At 45.8% G+C, this 23,345-nt stretch overlaps 1 protein-coding gene across 2 annotated transcripts; it reads left to right on the top strand.

Annotated features, from left to right (window-relative positions):
• The first annotated feature begins 406 nt into the window (after window positions 1-406).
• Window positions 407-23,345, top strand: POLD3 (DNA polymerase delta 3, accessory subunit). Of its 2 annotated transcripts, none has more exons than XM_058864637.1 (12): window positions 407-845; window positions 1,801-1,856; window positions 2,381-2,483; window positions 5,243-5,282; window positions 6,742-6,874; window positions 9,631-9,886; window positions 11,075-11,147; window positions 13,513-13,675; window positions 14,929-15,041; window positions 18,821-18,918; window positions 18,992-19,073; window positions 22,612-23,345. In XM_058864637.1, exons 1-12 carry the CDS (start codon window positions 747-749, stop codon window positions 22,815-22,817), a joined length of 1,422 nt encoding a protein of 473 aa, XP_058720620.1. In that variant the 5' UTR covers window positions 407-746; the 3' UTR covers window positions 22,818-23,345. The 2 variants fall into 2 exon arrangements, with proteins under 2 accessions (XP_058720620.1, XP_058720629.1); XM_058864646.1 differs by having other exon boundaries at window positions 409-845; window positions 18,824-18,918.

Below are 23,345 nucleotides of genomic sequence, written 5' to 3' on the forward strand. Positions count from 1 at the left end.
GCAGGTCTGGCATTGCTGTTTCTGGCTGCTACAGGTTGGTTTTCCCCTATTCTACTAAGAAGTGTTATGTTGTTCTATTCTATTCTATTCTATTCTATTCTATTCTATTCTATTCTATTCTATTCTATTCTATTCTATATTTTATATTTTATTTCATTTTATTTAATTTTAATTTTAATTACGTTTTATTTTTATTTTATATTTTATTTTATATGAAATATTTTATATTTTATTTATTTAATTTTAATTTTAATTTGTTATTTAATTTAATTTAAAGTTAATTTTATATTTTATTTTATTATTTTAATTATTATTTTATATTTTATTGCATTTCATTTCATTTTATTTCATTTTATTTTATTTTATTTCAGTCGAGTCCAGCCGGTGATGGAAGGAAGAGTGGAGAGGTGATGAGTAAGGATCAGGGGAAGGCCGACAGGGCGGCTATCCAGGTGGGAGCCAGGTACACTCCACCCAGCCGGCACTAAGAGGGAGATGAGAAGCCCCACGGGCAGTCCTCGTTCCCGTGGGTGTCTCCACACAGCAGCTCTCTGCTGGGAACACGCTGCAGTGGGGAGCAGCGGCTGCGGGAGGTCCCTGGAGCTCGTAGGAGAGACGTTCCTGGCAGCAGCGCAGGAGCCATGAGCCGCTGAGGCCGCCGGGCCCCGCCGGGCCTGCCGCCCGTCCGCCCTTCGCGCTCTGCCCCATGTCCCCGCGCGGCCGCCGTCGCCGGCGGGGCCGTTGCCATGGCGGGGGCGCGCGGGAAGCGCGGGCCCGGCGCGGCCATGGCGGACGAGCTGTACCTGGAGAACATCGACGAGTTCGTCACCGACCACAACCGCATCGTGAGTCCCGCGGCGCCTTCTCCTTCCCTCCCCCTCCCTTCTCCTCCTTCTACTCCCTTCCTTCCCTGCCCCCTCTTCCTTCTCCTTCCACTCCTTCCTCCTTTCCCGCCCTCTGTCTTGTGCTAGCCCCTTTCCTACTCTCTCCTCTCTCCTTCCCCTTTCCTTCTCCTTCTCCCCTCTTTACCTCCTTCTCTCTTCTCTTCTTCCCCTTTTCTTCCTCCTTTTCCCATCTTCCTCCTTTTCCCTTCCTCCTTCCTCTTCTTCCCCGCTTCCTTCTTCCCGCTCCCCTCTCTTCCTCCTCTCTTCCCCCCTTCCTTAATTGTTTTGAAGGCAGTTCAGAAAGCTGATGGCTTTCTGCGTGGGTCTGTTCCTTTCCAATTTTATTTCGAAATTTTATTTGGAAAAAATAAAATAAAATAAAATAAAATAGGCTTTGCGTAGAAAATGGTGCAGCAAAGTTGGTGCAACTTTTCTGTCAATGTAAACAAGAGCAGCCTGTGGGTTTGTAGCTTATTCCAAGAAAAATCTAGAGAAACAATTCAACTGAAAACTGTGTTTTCAGCCCAGAGCCTGGGGCTTGGTTTAAAAGGGCAGAGCAGGAGGAGGAACCGGTGTCAAAGGTGTACCTGGTCAAAATGACACAGCAAGGCAGAGCAGGGCTGGGATTCCAGCCCTGAGACTTTGCACTCTGGTGTAGCTGGAGATCCCCGTGTCCCCAGGACAGGAGAGGGGCAGAAATTCCCTCCCCAGCTTTTGGGACAGGTCTAAGGAATTCAGTGCACTCACTGAAGCACGGGTGTCCACGTGCTCTCACTTTTGCTGTGGGTTTCTTGGAAAGGAGGGGGTTGTCTAAAGAATTCGATTGACCAACAAGCCAAAGGTGGGAGATTTATCAAACTGAGAGGTCGAGGTCTTCTTATTGAAATGGTTTGTTGGGTTTTTTTCCCTTTTCCAGGTGACATACAAATGGCTGAGCTACACCCTGGGCGTCCACGTCAACCTGGCTAAACAGTAGGTGTCACTGCATTCCCCAGAGCCTGGTTAACTCCTGTTAATTCCATGTTAATTCCTGTTTCCATCATCATAGTGAGCATATTAAAATTATTCCTCTGGAAATATTTAAAAACCCTGCCTGTCTTCTCAGGCACAGCCAGTTGTGTTACTCTGTGTGCCTGCCTGTGTGCTAGGCTTGCTGGGCAATGATGGCACCAAAAAGTCTCCAGTTCCTCTCTCAGGGGCTTCAGAAATGCCTTTCTGGAGGGGAGGCTTTGGAACAAGCTGCCCGGGGGCTGTGAGACCCACTATTAAATGTATTTACCCTTTGGTTTCTGTAGTTGTTGCACTGGGGTTCTTCACAGTGGCAGAGGAGCAAGGGTCTCAGAAAGATTAAATTAATCCTGGGGAAAACAACTGTGCTTGTGTGACAAGTGTCCACATCAGGCAGGCTTTCCTCTTCATTTCCAGCGTGGGCTCCGTGGGAGGGGGGCTGCAGGCTCTTTCCTTTCTGGTGGCTAACGCTGGTTTCTTTTGTGCAGAATGCTCTATGATTATGTGGAGAGGAAACGGAAGGAGAACTCAGGAGCTCAGCTCCACGTCACCTACCTAGTAGCAGGAAACCTCCTCCAGAATGGCCATGTTGTGAGTGTTTCACTTCTCACAGGTGTCTGTGAGCCCTTTGTTGTGGTGACTCTTCTGCCTTGTTTTGTGATCAGCCAAAAGCTGAACTGGCTTTTTTTTCAGCAGGAGCTGCAGTGTGCTAGGGCTCCTGGACAGGGACAGAATAAAGGTCACTGTCTGTCCCAGCGTGCACACAGAGGTCAGGGAAGATCAGCTGGTCATGGTTTGGGAGCACAGCGCTGAATAACCCACCAGGGTTCTCAACTGATCAGCTCAGATCCCACTACCCCATTTCTCATCCTCTGCTCTTGTTGGGCAGCAAAGATTACAAAGCCTTGTTGAGGGGCCCTTCTGAGATCGGCTGATCCACATCCCAGGATCTGCTGTGGCATGGAAGTGTCTGAGGGGTGTTTGGAGGGAGCCTGGAACTCATGTAGCATGGAATAATAGCAAATAGAACAGCAAACATACAGTTGAAGTTTGTCTTGAACAGTTTTGAAGTTGTATTGTTAATTAAACCACCTTTCTAATCCTGGTAAACAAAAGAAACATTAATTTATTAACAGTATTTTATATTTAAAGTGCTTCAGCTTATTAAGCAAAGGAATTGCTGCTTAATGCATTGAGCTTGTCAGATTTTCAGGAATGTCAACTAAAACTTCAGGCAGATACCCCAGAGGTGTTTAAAAGAAGATGAGAAAATTCAATATCTGCTCCCCTTTGCCCACAAATTTAAGAACCAAACACTAAATGCCTTTGACATCCCACTAAGGGTTTTTAAATGCACAAATATCTATTACAATATGATCCAGTCTTCTTTTAGGAATGGTAAATCTCAAGGTGTCCTGGCTTTCATTTGTAGATTGGGAAAAATACCAACAAACCTTTTTTTTTTTTCTCCTGAACAATAAACTGGTTCACATGCATGAAATATGCTGTCAGTCTCCAAATCTGCCTGAATTGGAAGGTTATTAATTACTGCATTAGTTCTGTGTGATGGAATATATGTATTTAAAGGTGCATGAGTAGTATCACATTTAACCAAGCTTAACAGGTTTTTCCCTCATTTCTTTTGGAAATCATGAGTCCCTTGGCTCAATAGGACTGGCCAAGGGATTGTCTACCAGTACTGTTATATTTAATGTATTTGAAACAAACAGGTGACTTCTGACATAGGAACAAATAATTATTTTGTAACTCTGTCTTAGCAGCTTGTGTAATTTTAAAATAAGATGAATAATTAATTAATACATATTTAATAAAATAATATTAATATATTTAAATACATTAATTTATTATATATTATCTATTTTATAATATATTATTAATATATTAATATTAATAAAAATTAATAAAATAGTATCACTGGCTGGTTTGGATTAGGAAGGACATTAAAGTTCAAGTCATTCTGATCCCTTGGCACAGGCAGGGAGAGCTGCAGGAGCCCTGCACTGCTGCCTGCTGGCAGTAGGTGTAGCCGGAATGCTGTGGATCCAGCTGCATCCCTCCTGAAGGGAAGGGATGGAAATCCCTCTCCCATACTGCTCCTCAACACTGCACGCTCTTTCCTTGCTGCTTTTTACACTGAGGGCCCAGACTGCAAATTTTTATTTATCCTACCTGCCTTTGTTTTCTTGCCACTTGCTCTTTTGCTGCCTAATTAAAGAAAATTTTTAATCCTGGTAAACAGAAGAAACATAAACTAATTTACAGTATTTTATATTTAAAGTTCTTCAGCTTATTAAGCAAAGGAATTGCTGCTTAATTAATTTAATTTTCCTCATTGCTGCTTGTCAGATTTTCAGGAATGTCATCTAAAACTTCAAGCAGATACCCCAGAGGATTTTAAAAGAAAATGGGAAAATTCAGTGTCTGTTCCCCTTTTCCCACAGACAAATTTAAGAGTCAAACACTAAATGCCTTTGACATCCCACCAAGTGTTTTTAAATACACAAGTATCTATTACAATATGATCCAGTCTTCTTTTAGGAGCAGTAAATCTCAAGGTGTCCTGGCTTTTATTTGTAGATTGGAAAAAACCACTAACTTTTTTTTTGTTCTCCTGAATAATAAACTGGTTCACATAGATGGAATATTGTCTTTTAATCTCCAAATCTGCCTGAAATGGAAGGTAATTATTTATTGCATTAGTTCTGTATAATGGGACGTATTTAATTAAAGTTGTGCAGGCAGTGTCATGTTTAGAGCCTGAATTTAACACGATTTTCCCTGATTTCAGACTAGGTCCATGGTATCTGTTTAATACAGAATTAGTGGTGGGGTTTTCAGTCTGTCTCTCTGGAGCCTCCCAATATTACCCATAGCCCATTAAATGTCCTGGAGCAGGTATAGGCCTTGAAGACTAGCCAGAGAGCACATTTCCAGAAACACTCATTCCTGGTTTTTAAATTAATGCCTCATTTTTCGTGGTGTTTTGCTTCCCTGGTGCCGTGTGTGGGCTGCAGACTGCCGCATTCGCGTGCCTGGGCGGTCCAGGTGCTCCTGGGACAGGGCTCTAGTACCTGCCCGCTTGCTTTGCTTCTGCTGCACCACTGTTGGGGCTCTGTTTCATCTGTGTCTCATCTCCCAGAGTCAGGAGTGGCAGAGGATAGAGGCTTTCTTCAGGGATATCTGTGGAACTGGAAAGTAGGATGACAGGGCTTTAAAAAGTGATGAGTGTTCAAAGGCGTTGGCAGTGTTCTGTGCTACAATAATCATTAGACTTTATTATTTAATAACTGAAAATACAAGATTTTAAGATTGTGTTTCTGTTTTTCCAGTGCCACAAGGTTGCAGTAGTGAGGGAGGATAAACTCGAAGGTAAGCAGACCGGGAAAGTCGTGTGGCTTTAACTTTTTGCTTTGAAAGAGCAGCAAAATGAGCAAAGCTCAGAACTTGCCATCTGCACGTAAATGCCCAGCCAGGCTCTTGGGGTCAGGTGTGTACTTTTTGTACCAGCTGTTTCTCAGAATTTGGAGTATCTGAGCCAGCAGCTGAATACCTTCAGGCTTGTGATTTGAGTCTGATTTTTTTTTTTTTAAATTCTGAACATTTTGTCAGTGATTCAGTGATTCTTTTCCACCTCCCTGCTACTGACAGCAGGGAGACAACAATACACCACAGTGTCTCACAACAATTGTGAGCCTTCAGGCCCCCAAGAATGCTGAAACTGGTAATTTTGGTTCTTGGTTCAATGCAATTGCAGTCTTTGCTCCAAGTCCTGTGGGTGTTAAAACATTCTCATGGGACATTTACCTCAATTTTGTGAGTGAAAGGTGAAAAAACCCCCATTGTGACACTGCTCCGTGCACTGTCCATCGTCTCACCATCTTCCCAGCTCTGGCCCTGCTGATGAAATCTTACGCACAGAACTGAAACACAACTTTGGGCTCTTCATCACTTCCAAATAACGTCTTTGGCACTTGAGAACACACTGTGGTATTTGTGACCTTAAGGATCTGTGCTAATGACCTCACTTTGTTTGAAAGGCTTGCGTTGTTGGAAATCTGAAGCGGATTTCTAGCTCAGGCTGTTTTCCTCGGGGTAGGAGATTGTCAGGCAGTGCAACTACTCTGTCATGTTTGTTGAGTTATGTGCTGCGTAACACTCCGTTTTGCTGTGGAGGAAAGGGTTGCTCGTGGTTTTTGTATTGGAAGGCAAGCCAAAGGTATGACTTATATTTGGAAGAGGCTGAGATTTTTGATGGGAATAGGGCTGCATAGTCTAGGACTGGCCCCAAGAAATGATTACTGTGTGTATTTTTACAGTGCCTAGAAGCTCAGCCTCAGACCAGGACTCCGTGGAAAGAACAATATAAGCAATGAACAAAGAATTCCTAAAAACCAACCCTTGTCTCAGGGGGGGTTGCAGTCTAAGTAGCACAGGAAAGATAAAGTTTTGATTCCAGCAGACTGGCGGGGGTGACACTGTGGGGCTGGACACGGCCCCAGTGGCAGAGAGCTGTTCCAGCAGGGCAGAGCAGTGACCGGCTACCTTCTGCCTCAGCTTTAGGTACTCACTCAGGTCCCAAACACTGGGTGCTCTGAAGGTAAACGCAGGGAGATCACTCCTAAGTCAGTTGACCAAGGACCAAGAGTGTGTAGTGGAAAATATGACAGGCTCATAGAGTTTGTTACCTGGAGTTCTTCATCAGTGAGCGATGGGAGAAGGTGTGGTTAGACTTTTTTATATTCAAGTTTTACTGTCAAGTAGTCTGTCAGTCTTTCTGCATCCCAAAGGGTGTGCTAACAGAGAGCTTTTTTTCCCTCTTTTTCCTCAGCAATGAAATCTAAGCTGTCCACAGTTGCCAGTGTGCATGTGTACAGCATTCAGAAGGCCCTGCTGAAGGACAGCTCCCCCCTCTACAACACCGACTATGACATCGTCAAAACAAACCTGCAGCACTGCAGCAAGTGAGTCCTGGCTCCCTTTCCCTTCCAAAGCACTTCCAGACTGGTGTTGCGCTTCAGTGCTTACTAGATAGGCCTGGATTTTTAGAAAGCAAGGAAAAGATATCCTCAAAATCCTGCCAGACCAGGGCCCAAAGAGCACATTGTGTGATGGTTTTTAAACTGACCTCACAGTTGGTTCACTTGGTCCTTACTCCAGCAAGGAGACTGTTCCAGTACCTTGCTTGTCTCATGGCTGGAAACGTTTCTCTTTTCCAGGCCACACTTAATCATGACCATTTTAATCCAGTTCTCAGCCACACAGGAAGAGAAAATCGAAACAGGCTGATAAAACCATGAATGATGTGCTCAGCAAAGCATTTGCAGGAGTTTGCTTTCTGTTTTATGAAACCGTGTTTTCATCTTCTGGACTCATCCACTTCTCTGGAGATGTCTCAGAGGACCCCTTATCCAGGAGTTGGGCTTTGATCTGTGTGGTTTCATTGGAGTTCAGAATAGGTTGTGATCTCTGAGACGTAGGAGAAGCACACAAAACAGTCCAGGCAGCACGAGTGTCCTTCATGGTGGAGTTGGAGAAGAACTGGGAGGGACTGCAGTCTCCAGGAGTCACTGTCTCTCTCCTGAGCAGCACCTGGCAGCTGCAGCTTTTCACTTGTGTGTCGTTCCCACCACGACAGCTTCAGCTTGAAGTCATGGGGATGCACAGTGCCATGACCAATCTGGTTTAAAGGGGGATGCCTGAAGGGTGTGTCATAGGAAGAGTATAGAGTTTGAAAGGAGAAACATGGTTGTATCCAAAGTGTTGACCAGAGAGTGGCAGAGAAAATAGAAGCTGTGTGTTTGGGGCATGAATGTGGATGCCCTGGAAGGTGCTGGATAATCCCTCCTCAGTGGAGCCACGTGCCTTGGGTGTGGCTGCAGTTGCCTTCTGTGTTCTTCTAGGAAGGCAACTGCAGCCACAGCTTCTGTTTTCTTCCTCTCTGTTTTACTCTTAGGCACCCCAGTGTGGTGATACTTGTGCCTTAGGGATACTTGTATCCTTTGGGATTTAAACATCCTGAAGGTTTAGATAGTCCAGATTCTATCTCTGAAGTCTGTGTGTAAATACAGTTTTGAAGCAGGATTTCCCAAGCAAACTAAAAAGAATTGCACCTTCTTCGTTTGTGACCTGGATGAAGTAAATACAAATTGATCACATTCCCTCCCTCTTGCCATCTGCATGGAGAGTCTTTGACACTTGGGAAAAGATTCCTGCAGGATCTGCAAAAGCCAGAGGTTTAATTATGTGAGGTTTGTAGCAAACAAAACCTCCCTGTCTGTCCAGATATTACACAGCTCCAGGACAAGGATCTTTATTCTCTTCTGTGCTTCTACGGGACCTGCTTTGCCTGAAGACAGTTCATGGTTAGATGTACAAACTAATACCAATGTCTGGGTTTAATGCCTGTTGCAATTGCCAGCTTCCCAAGGAGAAGCAGCTTCTTGTTTGCAGAGCATACTCCAAGTATTACCTATTTTTTCAGTGATTATTTAGTGAATTTTGGGTTGAGCCCATAAAGTTATAGTCACACAGCAGCATCAAGGCAAGCTGACTTGGAATGTGGGAAGTTTAGCTGAGAACAGTCAGTGCAACTGTTGACAGTATTATTTGTGACAATGTTATGTATTGGAGGGTTGGTGGTGTTTAGAGTAGGAGCTCAAGCTGCTCTGAGAGCTATATTAACCATGTTAAAAACAGATTGAAAGTATAAAGGAGAGCAAGATTATTTTTCTTCAGTGTCTGCTTTCCTTCCTTTAAAGGTTTGAATGTCAAGACGTTGCTGCTGCAGCCTCAGAATGCCGTGGAGATGGTGTTGTTTTGTTAATACAGATCCTGATGGGAGTAGGAGTGGACTGTGCACGTGAGCAGTTAATGCTGAGGCACAGAAACGAACTGGCAGAAGGCTGCTTTATTTCTTAGGCAAATAAAAATATGCTGTGTAATTCAGTGGGCCGGGAGGCGTGAGTCTGGGCTCTTTTGTGGCATTTCTGTGGGAAATCTGGAAAGCGTCGCCTGTGATTTGCACAGTGGGGAGCAGAGTTCAGCTATTTTTGGGAGCTGCTATTCCTGACTGTCAGTGAGTTGTGCTGTAACTGTAAGCACGTCATTTAATTCTTGTATCTCCACATCCCCAAACAATCAAGTTTCAGACCATTATAAGCCAAGCTACTTCTCAGTCTCAGGGATTACATGGAAATTACTTTGTATAGTTAAATCGGAATGTCACGGATATCTTCTGAGCCATTTCAGTTGTTCACTTTCAGCTGAGATTTGCTTACCTGGCCCAGTGTGGCTGCTTGTTGTAGCAGGTGTGGGCTTTGTCAGAGCATCAGAAAGCTGTAAAGGTTTTACGTCCTCACACAGCCATACAACCTCTGCCACAGGCTTTAGAGAGCGTAACCCATTTAGGAATAAAATGCAGCCTGCTGCCTGTCCAGCCTGAGTGTGGAGCAGGCCCTTTTCCCCCCAGGAAAGCTGCACAGCTCGTTTAACATGCGAATGCTGTGGCTCTTGCTGACAGGTTCAGCTGATCTTTTCATCAGAAGTCTCTTGCTCTGTGCCAGCCTTTCTTTCTTGTCCCATGCACAGATTAAATTGCTCCTTTTTCCATAACAGGAGAACGCGGGCCGGAGGAGCAGCGGTGCTCCAGGAGGGGGGAGGGCAAGGTGCAGGCAGCAGAGTTGAAAAGGCTAATGGGATTTTTCACTCCATCACACAGGTTCAGTGCCATCTGCTGTGCTGCCGCTGTGCCCAGGACGCCGCCTGACGCTCCCCGAGTGCCGGCACCCGCGCAGAGCACCCAGGGCCAGAGGGACCCTGATGCTGCCGGTGTGGTCAATGGCCACGGGCCCCCAGCTGCCAAGCCCCCCCCACAGCAGCACGGAGGGATCATGGGCATGTTTGCAGCCAAAGCAGCGGCTAAACCCCAGGGCACACCGAAGGAGGCCAAAGCGGAGGCCAAGGAGGCCCCAGGTGTAAGTTACCTCAGACCCCCTGGGTCCGTGGCTTTATCCGCTCGCACCCCCTGCACTGCTCCTCCTGCTAAGCCCATGTCCCACTGGGAGTGCTCAGTGATCTTTCGTGTTTACCTGTGTACAGTCTCCTGGGGCAAAACCGCCTCGTGCCGCTCTCTTGATCTCTCCACAAAAGCGTTTTTGCCGTAACTTTGGCGTTCCCCAAAGAGCCGGATCTCCGGCATAGCTGCTTTATGGAGACAGTTGTTCCATTGTCTTCTATCCCAATATACACACCAGCTGAGGCTCTTGCTCTCTCCATTGTGCTTAAAAGGATTTGTTTTGAGCAATAAGTGAAATGTGAGAAGCCCAGGTCTTAAAAGTATCAAGGTGTTTAAACTTGGTCGGTGACCTGTGCAAGACTAAATTGTTTATCTTCTGGACTGCTGTTTTTCCAGGACAGGATTATGTTTTCATTTTAATTAGTATAATTGTTTTTAAAGCAATGTGGCCAGAAAAATGGGTGTTAAAATGGTAACACTCCCTGTGGATGGCTTGGCCTTTTTATAACAACTGAGTATGTTTTGGTTCCTTTTTCTGATTTTTATAGGGAGTTTAGAACTGGTGAAGTTTTGGGAACTTAAGTGTCTGGCTGCCTTTTATTTGCATGAAAATAAGTTGGATTAGAAGGCTGCACTTTCCTAGGTGGTGTGGGTGGGTGTGGGTGTGATTTCTCACTTTGGTGGTTGCATTGGTGCAACAGAGCAGTGATATTTCCTTGCAAACAGCCTAGGTGCCAGAGGAGCTGGATAAAGCCTTCCTGGTTTGGCCAGTCTCTGTTCTTTCCTCTGTCAGCTGCTGTGAGTTGAGCTGACATCTCAGTTGAGATGGTTTGCAAAAAGAACAGTTAGTTCCTGGGAGCTGACCCTAGTCCCCAGCACTTATTTCAATAACACTGTCAGCCATCAGATGGGAATGTGCCCCAGTCAGATCTGAAGGCCTGGCTAAGGAGTCTCTAGTAACTTACTCTAGCCCCTTTGATGCACATGGTGCCTAGTGAGTATCTTCAGATTCTCCAAAACAGAGAATTTGCTAAATCTGCTGAAATCTAAGGCAATGGGAACACTTTATTTTGCTTGTCCAGAAGCAGAGCTGTGCATCTTGAGGGCTGGGAGCAATTCCTGTGCTTGTTCCTCTCTTTGCTTCCAGGTGTCTGCAGCAAGCAGCAAGCCACCAATTAAGAACAACATCATGAACAACTTCTTTGGAAAAGCTGCTATGAGTAAGTGCTCTTCTGTTTCCAGAGGCCATCATAGTCAGGGAACAGTCTGTTGTAGTTAAAAACAAACAAACAAAACCCCCAATCTGAGGATTATTTGAAGTCTCTCTTATATTTTTTTAAATTGTATTTTATTTAAGCTGGGTAGAAATTAAAAAATACTCAGTAGAATCAAGTGTTTTGTACTAGAGCCATGATGGGAGGCATACACTAAGGAGCAGAACTCTTCCTCCACACTGGATTTTCTTTATATCCCCTTTTTCCTAATAGTTTTCCATACTTCCTTCTGCTCTTTTGCACTCAAAGGGGTTAATGTTTTTGCACACAGCTTTTAAAGCAGAAATTAAGATCTTTCAGTGGAATTTTTCAGACAAAAAGCTTGCTGGAGGGAGATCAATTAAAATGACATATTTGAGCAGACTAACCCAGGAAGGATTTTTAGTGCAGAAGAAATCTGATTTAAAGTGAGTTCTCCTGGCTGGAAGATCAGCTATCGGTGAGATGTTTGCCAAAACCTGTTTTGCAGGGCATGTTAATGGTACTTGCTTTTCATCACACAGCACTGAGGAGCCCATCATTAGTTTCAGGATTAATTTCTTTCTTAAAAACTGAAGGACTGATAAATGAAGAATAAAAATGAGGGGTGGCCTTTTTCTTTGAGTAGAGGTCTCGACTAGGTGCCTTGGACTAGATGGCCTCTGCAGTCTGAATTATCCAAGTCTAAAGAAACTGTGCTGAAGCTTTTAAATACTGGAATATTGGAAAAGGACTGTGGGACCTTCTTCAAAGATTCCCTTATAGCAGTGAGTACAAGAGACTTCAAAGAATTTTGGGAGAGAGTAAACAGCAAAGTTCACTTTCTAACAGACATCTGTCAAAGTTTGCAGGGGACAGTTCCAGCACCGAGCAGAGAAGGCACAGCCGTGCTGGGACTCCTTGAGTCCCTGTTTTGGTGAGACTGAGGGAGCTGAGGACACTCTCAGCCTAAGGACAGTCACTGCAATTAACTGGAGTAAATTCTACAGGTCTGAGAAGAGCCCTAGACCAAAGCTGATGTGCTGAAAATCCAAAATGGCATTCCCCATGACCCAGTAGTGATGGGGGAGGCTCTGTGGCTGTGTTTCCATCATTTCCAAAGGGGCTCTCTTCTCTGCTGAGTCCTGTCACATCGAGGAAACTCGTGAGGTGGCTGCAGAGAAGGAACAAGCTGAGCAGAACTGGAAATGATTATGTGTATGGAAGAGAGGCTGGGATTCCAGGAGTAAGATTTATTCCCTACGTGCATCAAAGGTTCCACCATTGCCAGAAAGTCCTGAGTTAACAACAGTGGGGTCCTTGGGCTTTCTGCTGTTGATCATAAATAAGAGAGCTGTCATTCCAATGCCATTTGCCCTTGCCCAGGGAAGCAGGCAGCCTGTTTTCCCAGAAAGGCATTGGCACGATGTTGTGGCCCTGCCAGCAGCCTCTGATCCTGTCTCTATAGGACACTCGTGGTTGGGTTCTTTCTCTCCTTGAACTGAAATTGATGAGAGGGAGGCAGTTTTTTCTCTTGTTCGGACTTGGTTGTTCATTCTTCTCTTATCAGCATTACATGTATACAAGGTACAAGCAGCTATGTGCACTAAGATAGAGAGGCGCAAAATGGCTAACAAAGATCTTCTTCAAGGTCTTTTATATGTCCATTTACCCAATTAACAGATGCCAAGTAAATTATTTTTCTTAGTGACCCAATGACCCAACACCTGAGTGCTGCATTGCAGCGTTCTCTATCCAATCACCTACTCCTACCCAAAAACCTCTAGAAGAAGAAGATGAAGAAGAAAGAAGAAGGACAAGAGACAACACCCTAAATCCTCCATCTTGTCTTCTGTTCTCTAAACTACTTTAAACTCCAAACTTTAACTTTTTCACCCAGTGACTTAAGAAAACTTTCTAATTTACACACTTAAATTCCTAGCTTTTCTATTTAACTTTAACAGTTGTTTTCAGGATGTTATATGAAATTCAGTGCTTTCTTGGATGTCAGAGCCAGGTATCAGAGATAAGGGCACACTCTGTGCCACTGAGTCCAGCATGACCCCATGGATGATCTCCTGCCAGTGCCTCGCAGTCCTCTTCCACAGAGTTTTAACTGCTGCAGAAAACATGGCCTGAGATCAGGAACAGCAGAAACATGGAAAATCACCTGGAAATTTAAGCATGCCCTTCTTTCTCCCATGTCTGTTGCAGCTTGGCCAATCTGGATCCTTGAATACATGATGGGTAGTGTTGTCTGTATTCTTGGTGCACAGAGCTAGCCAGCTGCGTTGTAAGTTGTCATTCAGACTGAATGCCCAGTGTTTGTTCTTTTTGAATGGTTTATTCACAGATAAACTCAAAGCCAGCTCTGTGCCTGAGCAGCCAAAGGAGGAGAAGGAAGCAGTGAAGCCTTCAGTTGCTGTAGCAGAACCAGAGTCATCTCCTAATACTGCAGCAGAGAAACCTGGGAAGAAAACAGAGTCTGCTAGAATTCAGCAAAAGGACAAGAAAAGGTGGGTCATGCCTTTCGGGGTCTCTGTGAACCTGTTTGGGGACAGCCTCCATGGAGCTGGCTGGTCATACAATGCTGGCTCACCTCCTGTTTCCATCTACTAAATTGTGTTAAACATGACTAAAATTATCTCTCAGGATTTTTTCCTGGTGTTCCTTTTCCATTTGCTGCTGTAGGTGCCTCAGGGCCGTTGATGCCATTCCATATGGGACGGGACACGGCCCAGGTTGTCCTCAGTGGGAAGGGTTGACTTTCCATGAGACAACCTCCCACTGTGAGCAGCCAGGGGAGAGACCCCGCAGGCAGCTTGGGGAGGGCTGGCAGGAGCACCTGTCCTGCAGGGAAGGTGGGATATTCCCAAGCTTGTATGTACACAACTTGCAGCACAAAGTTGTGCTTGTTGATCTCCATAGCTCATGTACGGCTGCTTTCAATGCCACTGGTTTACTTTGGGCTGAGGCTCCAAGTTAATTTTAAGTTCAGCCCTTTGTGTTTAATCCAACCCAAACCGACAAAGAATCACTACAGTCTGATGGCTCTCTGGTGGCCTATGAGTAATTAATTGGTGGTCTCAATCCATTTCTAACTGAATAGGTAAGCACACCACCCAGCCCACCATCGCAGTTAGCACTAACTGCTTGTCTCATTGATAGCCTTGTCCAAGAAGCCAAGGGCCTGGAGGTGTTGGCAGCGTGGAGTTGGGAAGGCCACTTGGGCTGTCCCAGCTCTTTGAGGATACATGGGCCTTTAGCCTCCAGGCTTGTTCGTCTGACACGTCTTGCCAACATTAAAAAGAAAGAAGCTATTTTATTTTTCCAGTAGTCTTTAAAAATGGCTCCAGGATTCTGAGACACTACCTCATAGTCAGTCAGTGGCAAGCAGTCTGTCAAAAGAGCTTCTGAGTGATGCTTTTGGGGACATTGGGAGCCTGAGCTAAAGAGACAAGATCAGAAACACGGTCTTGCCAGGCTGCTGTAGCCAAGCGAGGTGAGGTACTGGACTGAAATGCAGAGGGGCTAAAGAAATCCTCCTTGTTCTGGACAGCTGGATACGGGGAAGGATGAGAGGCCTGGAAATGCTCATGCACCTATGCTCGGGTAGTGAGTGCAGAGTATGCGATGCTCATGTTTTTAAGAGGCATTTGATTTCCTTCCATGGGGAATGTGCTCGTCCAAATGCATGTGATGTTTTCATGCACACGAGGGATAATGGGTGTTCATTCCCTTTTTTTTTCCCCTTTCATTTTTGTGGCAGTAAAACGAAGAGAGCAGATAGGTCAGATGACGAGGACGAAAGAGATCCTGAAAGTGTCAAGAAAAGGAGGAAGAGAATCAAACAACTTCAGTCTGACAGCAGTGATGAAGAAGGTAACAAGATCTGTAAACAATCAGGCATGTGGGTTAGGGGCCTGATTTCCAAAACATTACTCTCCAAATCTGTTGGTCAGTGATTGAGGGAATAGTTTGAAGGACTAAAGGCCATGGAAATGGCTGTAGCCTTTCCAGTTATCTTTGTGCTGCAAGCGCTTGGGCATAGGGTTGAGATGTCTCAAAACAAAGATTCAGTCTTTGTTTTAGCTTAGCTCAGACCTGGCTGTCTCCTCACCAAGTGTGCTGCCAGTGCCCCTGATGTGTGTGGGAAGGAGGTTCCCAAATCTCTTGTGAAAGATAGTGCGCCTTCCAGAGCCGTAGGGCTGGTCAGAACCAGTTTGTGTGGGGAGGAAACACAAATGGCCTCCCTCTCCTCCCAGGGTCCTTTTTAGTATCTTTATTCTGTTTGTTTATAGAAAGGGTTTGGAAGACGGTGTTGGAAGCAAGACATCCAAAAAGAAAGGAGATAATAGGGAAGTTGGAGGCAAAGCAGTTGAGCCGTATCCGATGCGACTCTGCGTCTCCTCGGTGGATGTGACAGGAGTGGGGTGCCCAGAACATTGCAAGATTTGGGCTTATAATGAGGAACAGCAGGCCTGGATCCCAAAGAATTTGGATAACTGAGGTGACAAATGCCGTTCAATATAGATATACTGGGAAATAAATTGGATTTGAGCTTGGGAGTACGTGCTAAATGGAACAGTCATCCAGCAAGCTGCTCTGGAAAGGAACTTGGGGATCCTTACGGATGAGTAATTGAAACCACCAGTTTGGTGTAGAGCTCCAGTAAAAGAAGGTGAAACAGCAAATGGGGTATACTGGTGAGGAGGTGCAGTCCCTCAGGAGAGCCAGAGCTGATTCCTCTTTTAGGGTGGCTGACACATGGGCACCAACCGGGACATCAGGAAAATCTGCAGTGCCAGGGAGAGGTGGCTGCTGTTGGTATGTTTGCAGTATCCATGCCACCTCTGGGCCTGTTTTCATAGTTTCCCTGCTGCCCACATAATTTCAAATGATCTTTGTCATCAGGTATGTATCACTTCTTAGACTCTTCCACAGGATGATAAATCTCTCAGGAAGCTGTTCTTCATGATCAGCCTTAATTCTGTCACATTCCAGTATGAAGCTCCTTGTTTGGCTATAAAATATATATATATATGCCTACACTCTTTGGTATTTATTTCCTTAAATGTTTGTTTTTCCATTTCCTCATCATCCCCTACTGATAAGCTGAGGTTGTTTAGCTCTGAGGAGGGAGTTTTGAAATCAGCCTATTCTTGCTGGTAGAGGCCTTTGGTCCTGCTGCTTGCCCTTTTAAATCCAACCAGATGAATGAAGATAGATTTGAATTGTTTGGAATAATATTTCTAATGAGTTACCAAACTGGTAATATTATATTTTGTATTGAAGTAGAAGACTGTGAGTTGGATAGAAAAAACTATATATATATATATATATATATATATATATATATATATATACACAGCAGCTGGACTTCAAGAGCATCTGTTGGAAACAGGTTTCTGCAGAGAGCAGGGGCAACTTCAATCAACAGCATCAGTGAGCAAAGTGGGGCCTGGAGTGACAGGCACACTTAGGAAGGTTTTGTGGGTGTGAAACTCAGGCTGCATGGCTGATGTGAAGCACTTATGGGCAATTCCTTGTCAGGCCACGTCTCCTGCCTAGTTCTATATTAGTCTGCTCTTGATGTACTAAAAGTAGCTCTAAATAAGCTCTCCTTACACCAGCATCAGCACATTGTACCACACTGGAAATACAGAGAGGGCATAAGGCACAATCCTCTCCATTTAAATGATTTTTCATTAAAAAGTTATATTGGTATGAGGGTTCCTTAGTCACTGCGGGTTGTTTTGCTTCCAGTGCCAGGATAAACTCCACAAATGCGCCCACAGAGGACAGGAGGTTTGGCAGCTTCAGCTGTACCAACACAGGCAGCATTTCGCAGTGTTGACAAGTGTTTTACAGCCACTTTGGAGGGTGATTTCAGTGGCACTGTGACCTACAAACTCCGTGGGTTTTGGAGAGCCACAGCAGAAGCGCTAAAGCTTCTCACAGTTTTTCCAGGCAGGGTCAGAGCAAACTGAACAAAGCCAGGATTTACATCTTTGGTCCATCCAGTTGCCCAACTTGTATCCATTTCATGCAGCTGTTTCTGTTGAGCAAACTGTGGGCACCAGCTAGTGGTTGACTCAGGAGTTATCACATGTCAGAGGGCTGTGTTGGCTAGAAGAGGATAATAAAGTAATAAAAGAGCTTGATAGTAGTTCTGAACACTCTGACGTGGGGAGAAGGTGCCTTCTGCCTGCCAAAAGCTGGGGAAATTCTTTGAAGGAAGCTGAAAAAAGTCTGAATTTCCCCCAAGGAATCTAGTGGAGCTGGCACACTGACGATGCCTTCAGCAGCCTCTGCTTGAGCACGGCAGAGGCTTTTCACCAGGCTGGCTTTCAGCCCTCTTAGCTTGTCCTCTCCTGAAGATATTTTCAGAGGGCTGAGGCCAGGCTGGGCAGGGGTAGCACAGGTTTGGGGCTGGGCAGTCTCTGGAGGCCTCAGCCCGGGGTTGCCGTGAGGCTGGGATAAACACTGAGGGATAAACACTTGCAGCCCCTCGGCCGCTTGCAGCTGGGAGCAGAGCCCGTCTAGCTCTGTCCTGCGGCGCTGCCAGCCCCAGCCCTCCGCAGCAAGGAGAAAGCCCAGACGCATTATCCCACCCTGTTTGCATTCCCGTGCCTCGCTCTCGGCAGTCGGGAGGCCGAGGAATGCCATTTCTCCCTGGCGCTGGCCGCCGCGCTGGAGCCCTGGGTAACCTGCGGAGGTCAGCTGGCCATGCTCCCGGCAGCGCCGTAACTCCTCGCTGACCTAATCCCCTGGGACAGCTCCGGATCCCGGCTGCCAGCAGGGCTGCGAGCAGGAGCTGGGCAGGCCCCAGCCACATCCGTGTGCTGCTGAAGCAATAGGTCACAGGAGCGTTTGCTCCCCCACATCCCAGGGCTTGCGTGGCAGCGTTTCTCACTTGGAGCTCCTGGAGCTCTGTCCCCCTGCCAGCCCCACGGGAGGGTGACCCTGCCTTGCTCATTGGTCTAAAGCCCTGCTTGTCTCACTTCGACGTTGCTGGTAGAGTCTCCAGAGCTCACTTTGCTCTGTACAAACGTGTGAGGGTGTCCTTGACTGCTTTGATCAGTCCTGGCATTGACTGGAGTCTGTTGAACCCAGAGGAGAGCAAGGAAATGAAACAGTGAGAGAATAAGCTTCGTTTTTTGCAGTAGTTTGGATTTTTTTTGGATTTTGTTTGGTTTTGGTTTTGGTTTTTTTTCAAATTAAAGTTTGAGATGTCCCTTAACAATCTTCTAGGATGTGTGATAGTGTATTGCATTTTGTTCTTGTGTCATGCTAATAACATGGATTGTTTGGGATGTGTAACGCCACCAGTGAAGCAACAACTGTTTTACCACACCCCGCCTCTTTTAATTTCTAAACAAATCGGAGTCACTCTTTTTAACAAGTAAGTGTATAGCTAAAACCTGCCAGTTTCTGTGCCTGGTTTTAAAGTTTCCCTTGGTGGAACTGATTTTTTGTCTTACCAAAAATCCCCAGCGCACTTCTCCCATCCCATCCCATCCCATCCCGTCCCATCCCATCCCATCCCATCCCATCCCATCCCATCCCATCCCATCCCATCCCATCCCACTCTCCTTCTTTCGGGAATCTCAGTGTGTAGCATTACATCTGCGTGCCATTCAAGGTGTTCTTCTTCCCAGCAGACGTCCCACTGTCTCCCACACCCGAGGAAGAGAGAGCTCCTTCTCCACCACCTGTATCTGCTCTGAAAACTGAACTGGAGCCTGCATCCACAGAGGTGAGAGTAGATTAAGGTGATTAGCTGCCAGAAATGAACTCCTGTTTTCTCACAATGCTGCAATGTCCTCCAGGTGTCAGCTGCAGGGAGGAAGAGGAAGCGGAAGCGTGTGCTGAAATCCAAGATGTTTATTGATGAGGAGGAAGGCTGCATGGGTAAGACTGGCTGTGCCCCACACTCACTGCAGCTCACTTTATTGGCCATTTTAACAGCCCAGCCTCTCCCAGGCTTTGAAAGAGGTTCACAAAATCACTTAGTTATCCCACTTGGAACTCCTGCTCCCAGACTGAAGTAACTGTGCCTCTGGTGAAGGCCTGGGTGGGGAGTCAGAGCTGTAGCTGAATCCTTACCCTTTTTGATTATTCACTGATTTTCTTTCAGTTCTTTTCCCTTTCTTCCTGCCATCGTGATTACCACCTTCATTTAATCTCCTCTCCAAAGCTGCAAAGTTTTAAATATGGTAGACAAAGAGGTTTAGGGTTTGGGATAAATTCTGGCTGAGATAACTTTGTTGGGTTTTGTTTATTTTTTTTCTTTGAGGATAAATCCAGAGCTGTGCAAAACTTGATTCTATGTTAAAGGAACTTACAGTATCCCAGATAAACAGGGAATAAGTTAGGGCTTACATACTGCATAGGGTTTCTGTTTCTGATAAGCATGACTGCTTTCAGAAGGCAACAGAGTCCCTACAGATGTCCTGAGAGCCAGAGGCTTTGAATTCCAGCCTAGCTGGACTCTGCTTCCTCCTGTGACCTGGAGAAAGCTGTGTAACACCACTGTATTTGTTTCCTCCTTGTCCTGACATTGAAGTAGAGATGCAAACGTTCAGATTATGTTGATGTGGGTTTTGGGGGTTTTTTTTGAGGCTTTAAGCACTTAAGAGTGTGGAATGTGTTCTTTGTAATGCTGTCATCAGCTCCATTGTATGGCATGCTTTCATTCTCCAGCCTGGCTGGGCTGAGGAGATGCCAGTGGAGCTCAGCTGGTGCTGGGGAGGATGTGGTGCTGTTGTACAGGTCTGTCCTAGTGCTGGGCATGGAGAGCCTTGGGCATTCCTGGCCCAGTTCTGGAGCTGCCTGCGCCAGACTCAGCCTGTGTCTGTTTGCACCTGACTGCAGAGCTGCATCTTCTGTTTCCTATTAACTCCTTTAAAGAAACACAAAGCTGTAGCTCTCAGCAGCTAGCTGCACTGGGACTGAGATCCCGAGTACTGCATTCCTGTCCAAGAATTGGCCTTGCACAGTTATCGACAGTTTTGGCTGGTTACCTTACGGGGTGTTTTGCTCTCCCATCCCAGATAGAGCCATTAAAACACTTGGAAGGAAAATGGAACAAAATAGCTTTAGATGGGGAGTTGAGTTGTACAAACTCTGCATCCAAACTGCAGGAATATCTCCTCCAGGTTCATCTGGGAATATTGCCTTTCTTTCTCTGCACCTCACCTCCACAGGGTTTCGTAGTCCCTTGGAAAATCCAGACTCCCAGCTTTACAGTTTATATGCATTTATGAAAAGGGAGTGCAAGGCCCTGTTGTGCCCTTGGGAGACAGATCCTGTGGGATGGAGAGAGAGATGGAGCTGGGATACTGAGGAACTGGGTGGGGAGGAGATGCTGCTTTCTCTACTACAAATCCTCCAGCCTGTTGTGCAGGACTTGCTGTCTGGTTATTGTCCAGTTTCTCTCCTCCCTTCCATTCCCCACCCTTTCCATGCACAGGCCTAATAATTCAAAAGCTAAATAACTTGCAAATCTCCCAGGCTAATGCAAATTTTAGTTATTCTTTGAAATACAGGATTTTTTTTCTCCCTCTCCTGCTGCTGTTTTGTTTTTAAACCAACACTAGGTCTTAAGAGATGTTAAATCCTAACATATCCTAACATATCCTGGTATGAGGCAGTACTTTATATTTCTCCACAGTTATAAGTGATGGTTTTCACAATAGCTGCAACAGCAAGGAATTGGTGTCAAAAAGCAAAAGTAATTTAGGGATTAGCCCTGAGGGAAATTGAGCAATTAAAGTGTGTGTGGATTTAAGGACAAGACACATTCCTAGGCATCAACAGAAATCCATGGATTGAGGGCCTGCTCTTAGGCTCCAGTAAAGGTGAATTACTGAGGTTTAAGTCTGTGTGTTTCTACCTTGCACTTTCTAAAGCTTCAGAGGGCACACGTGGGGTTGGAGATTGGAATATCCACGTGTGCATTGGAGGAAAATTTGTGTTACAGCATTTTAGAGCTCCCACCATCTGATCCACTCTGATTTAGGGAGTCTGGCTGTGAGTGGGGCATCAGTAACCTGTGCACCCATAGGTGCTGCAAATCCAGACTTCTGAAGTTCAGCTGAGATTGCAGCCAAAGAAAGTTGATCTAAGCTGTGTTACTGCAATTGGAGGGGGTTAACTGCATGCTTTGGGGGTTCCCAGCAGTTCCTGACAGGGATGACAACAGGATAAGGTTTTTAAGTTCACCCAGTGGTCTGTGGATGCTGCACCCTGAAAAGCCTGTTGCTTCTGGAGGGAGATTGCTTGGTTTGCAGTCCCTGCTTGAGGTTCTGCTAGTGCTGCCCAGGAGGATTTCATAGCATTCCTCTTCCCAGTCTCTGGTGACGTAGGAAACCTTATTTAACTTGATGCATTAATACAAGTGAAAGCCAGTTTCCCAGAAGAAGGGAAGTTAAGACATCTGTTTAAAAGAATACAGTCGCTAAAGAAAAATGGCTTACTAGAAGAATCCCAGAGCACTGCTGGGAAAGCTGATATAACAACATGTACTGGGGTCTGACGGTGGCTTTCATCAGTGGAGCTGACTCCAGTGTAATTTCCGTGAGCGTTGTTTTATATCCCTGGGCTTTCCATCGCCGGACGCTGACAGCAGTGAGCTGGCAATCCCCTTCAGGCAGAGTCCCTGGCTGCAGACGCGGCTTTGGGTTTATTTTTTATAAAGGATTTCTTTATGTTTGCCCTGCTTGGCCACCTCTGTGGAAAGAAGCTGCCCCAAAGGGTTTGTGCCCCTTGAGATGAGTGACGTCTGCTTTGCTCTTTCCTGACTGTTCAATGTGCTGGTGAGGGCAGCTTGGGGATGTCTCTAGGTTGTCTTGCCTGGATTTCTGGACAATCTGATTGCTTTGGCCCCTGTGGAAATCAGACCAAGTCAGAATGGTGGAGTTTAGCCATAAAGTAGACGTTTCATTGTCTAATTCTAAACCGCTGATTCTGTTCTCCTTCAGACTCATCACTTCCTGATGGCTGCTTCTCAGCCTTTGCCATATGAATTAGAATCTGAGGATCACTGCGGTTGGAAAAGCCCTCTAAGGCCATTGACTCCAGTTGTTCCCCCAGCACTGCCAGGGCAGCACTGGCCCATGTCCCCAAGTGCCCCACTGCATGGCTTTTAAATCCCTGCAGGGATGAGGACTCCACCACTGCTCTGGGCAGCTGTGCCAGGGCTGGACAGCCCTTTTAGGGAAGGAATTTTCCCTAATACCCAACCTAAAGCTCCCTTGGCACAACTTGAGGCCATTTCCTACTGCTTTACCTTGAGCAATGGACTTAATTCCTGTGTCTGACATGTGCTCCTTGAACCCAAAACGTTCCTTTCCAGGAGTGCAGTGGAAGGCTGCAATGGGAAGGTCTTTGGTTTAAAGATGGCTTAACCATCATCATCCTCTGCTCCCTTCCCTCTTCTTCCCACCAGTGACTGAGAAGGTTTACGAGAGCGAATCCTGCACGGACAGCGAGGATGAATTCCCCAAGCCCAAGGCACCAGCTCCACACAAACAGCCTGTGCTGCCCACAAAGAGAGAGCCAAAGGAAGAAAGGAAGAACCTGAAGAAAGGGGCAGCTCCTGCCAACAGAGCCAACAAACAAGTCTCCATCATGGGCTTTTTCCAGAAGAAATGAACTGGGTCTATCTCCCAGTGCCCTTGGCAGCTTGGGAGTGTTGCTCCCTTTTTTTTGTGTGGCTCTCTGCAAGCTGCTGCTGCTTGTGGAGGCCAACATGCAACCCCTGGTTACGCAAGGTGTCCTGCTTACTGTGTAAGGAAGCCCTCTGGACTAGATTTTGTATCAGAGAAAAGTTTTTATTTGTTACTGCAGTAATTTCAGTCATCTTCACTAAGCGGTGTGGGAACTTCCAGCTAAAAGCAACATTTAGAGGAGCTCTTGAAAGACTGCTAAATCTGTTAACATGAAATTGTATTTTTGGTGCTAAGTTAGGAGAGGGATTGTGGAGTTTTCCTCCCCTCTTTGTACACCCTCAACTCTTCAGACTGATCCAGATGTTCACATTGGATAGAAGCCGTAATGCAGCAGGTCCTCAGGCACAGACACAAATACTGAACATCTGCTTCAGTTTTAACTGAATGAAATGTACTTCATTTCCCCCCTAAGACTGGTAAATAGTTTTTGCTCTGCCTTTCATAATCTTTT

The sequence above is a fragment of the Poecile atricapillus genome, chromosome 1, assembly GCF_030490865.1.
Source record: "Poecile atricapillus isolate bPoeAtr1 chromosome 1, bPoeAtr1.hap1, whole genome shotgun sequence".
Lineage (NCBI taxonomy): Eukaryota > Metazoa > Chordata > Aves > Passeriformes > Paridae > Poecile > Poecile atricapillus.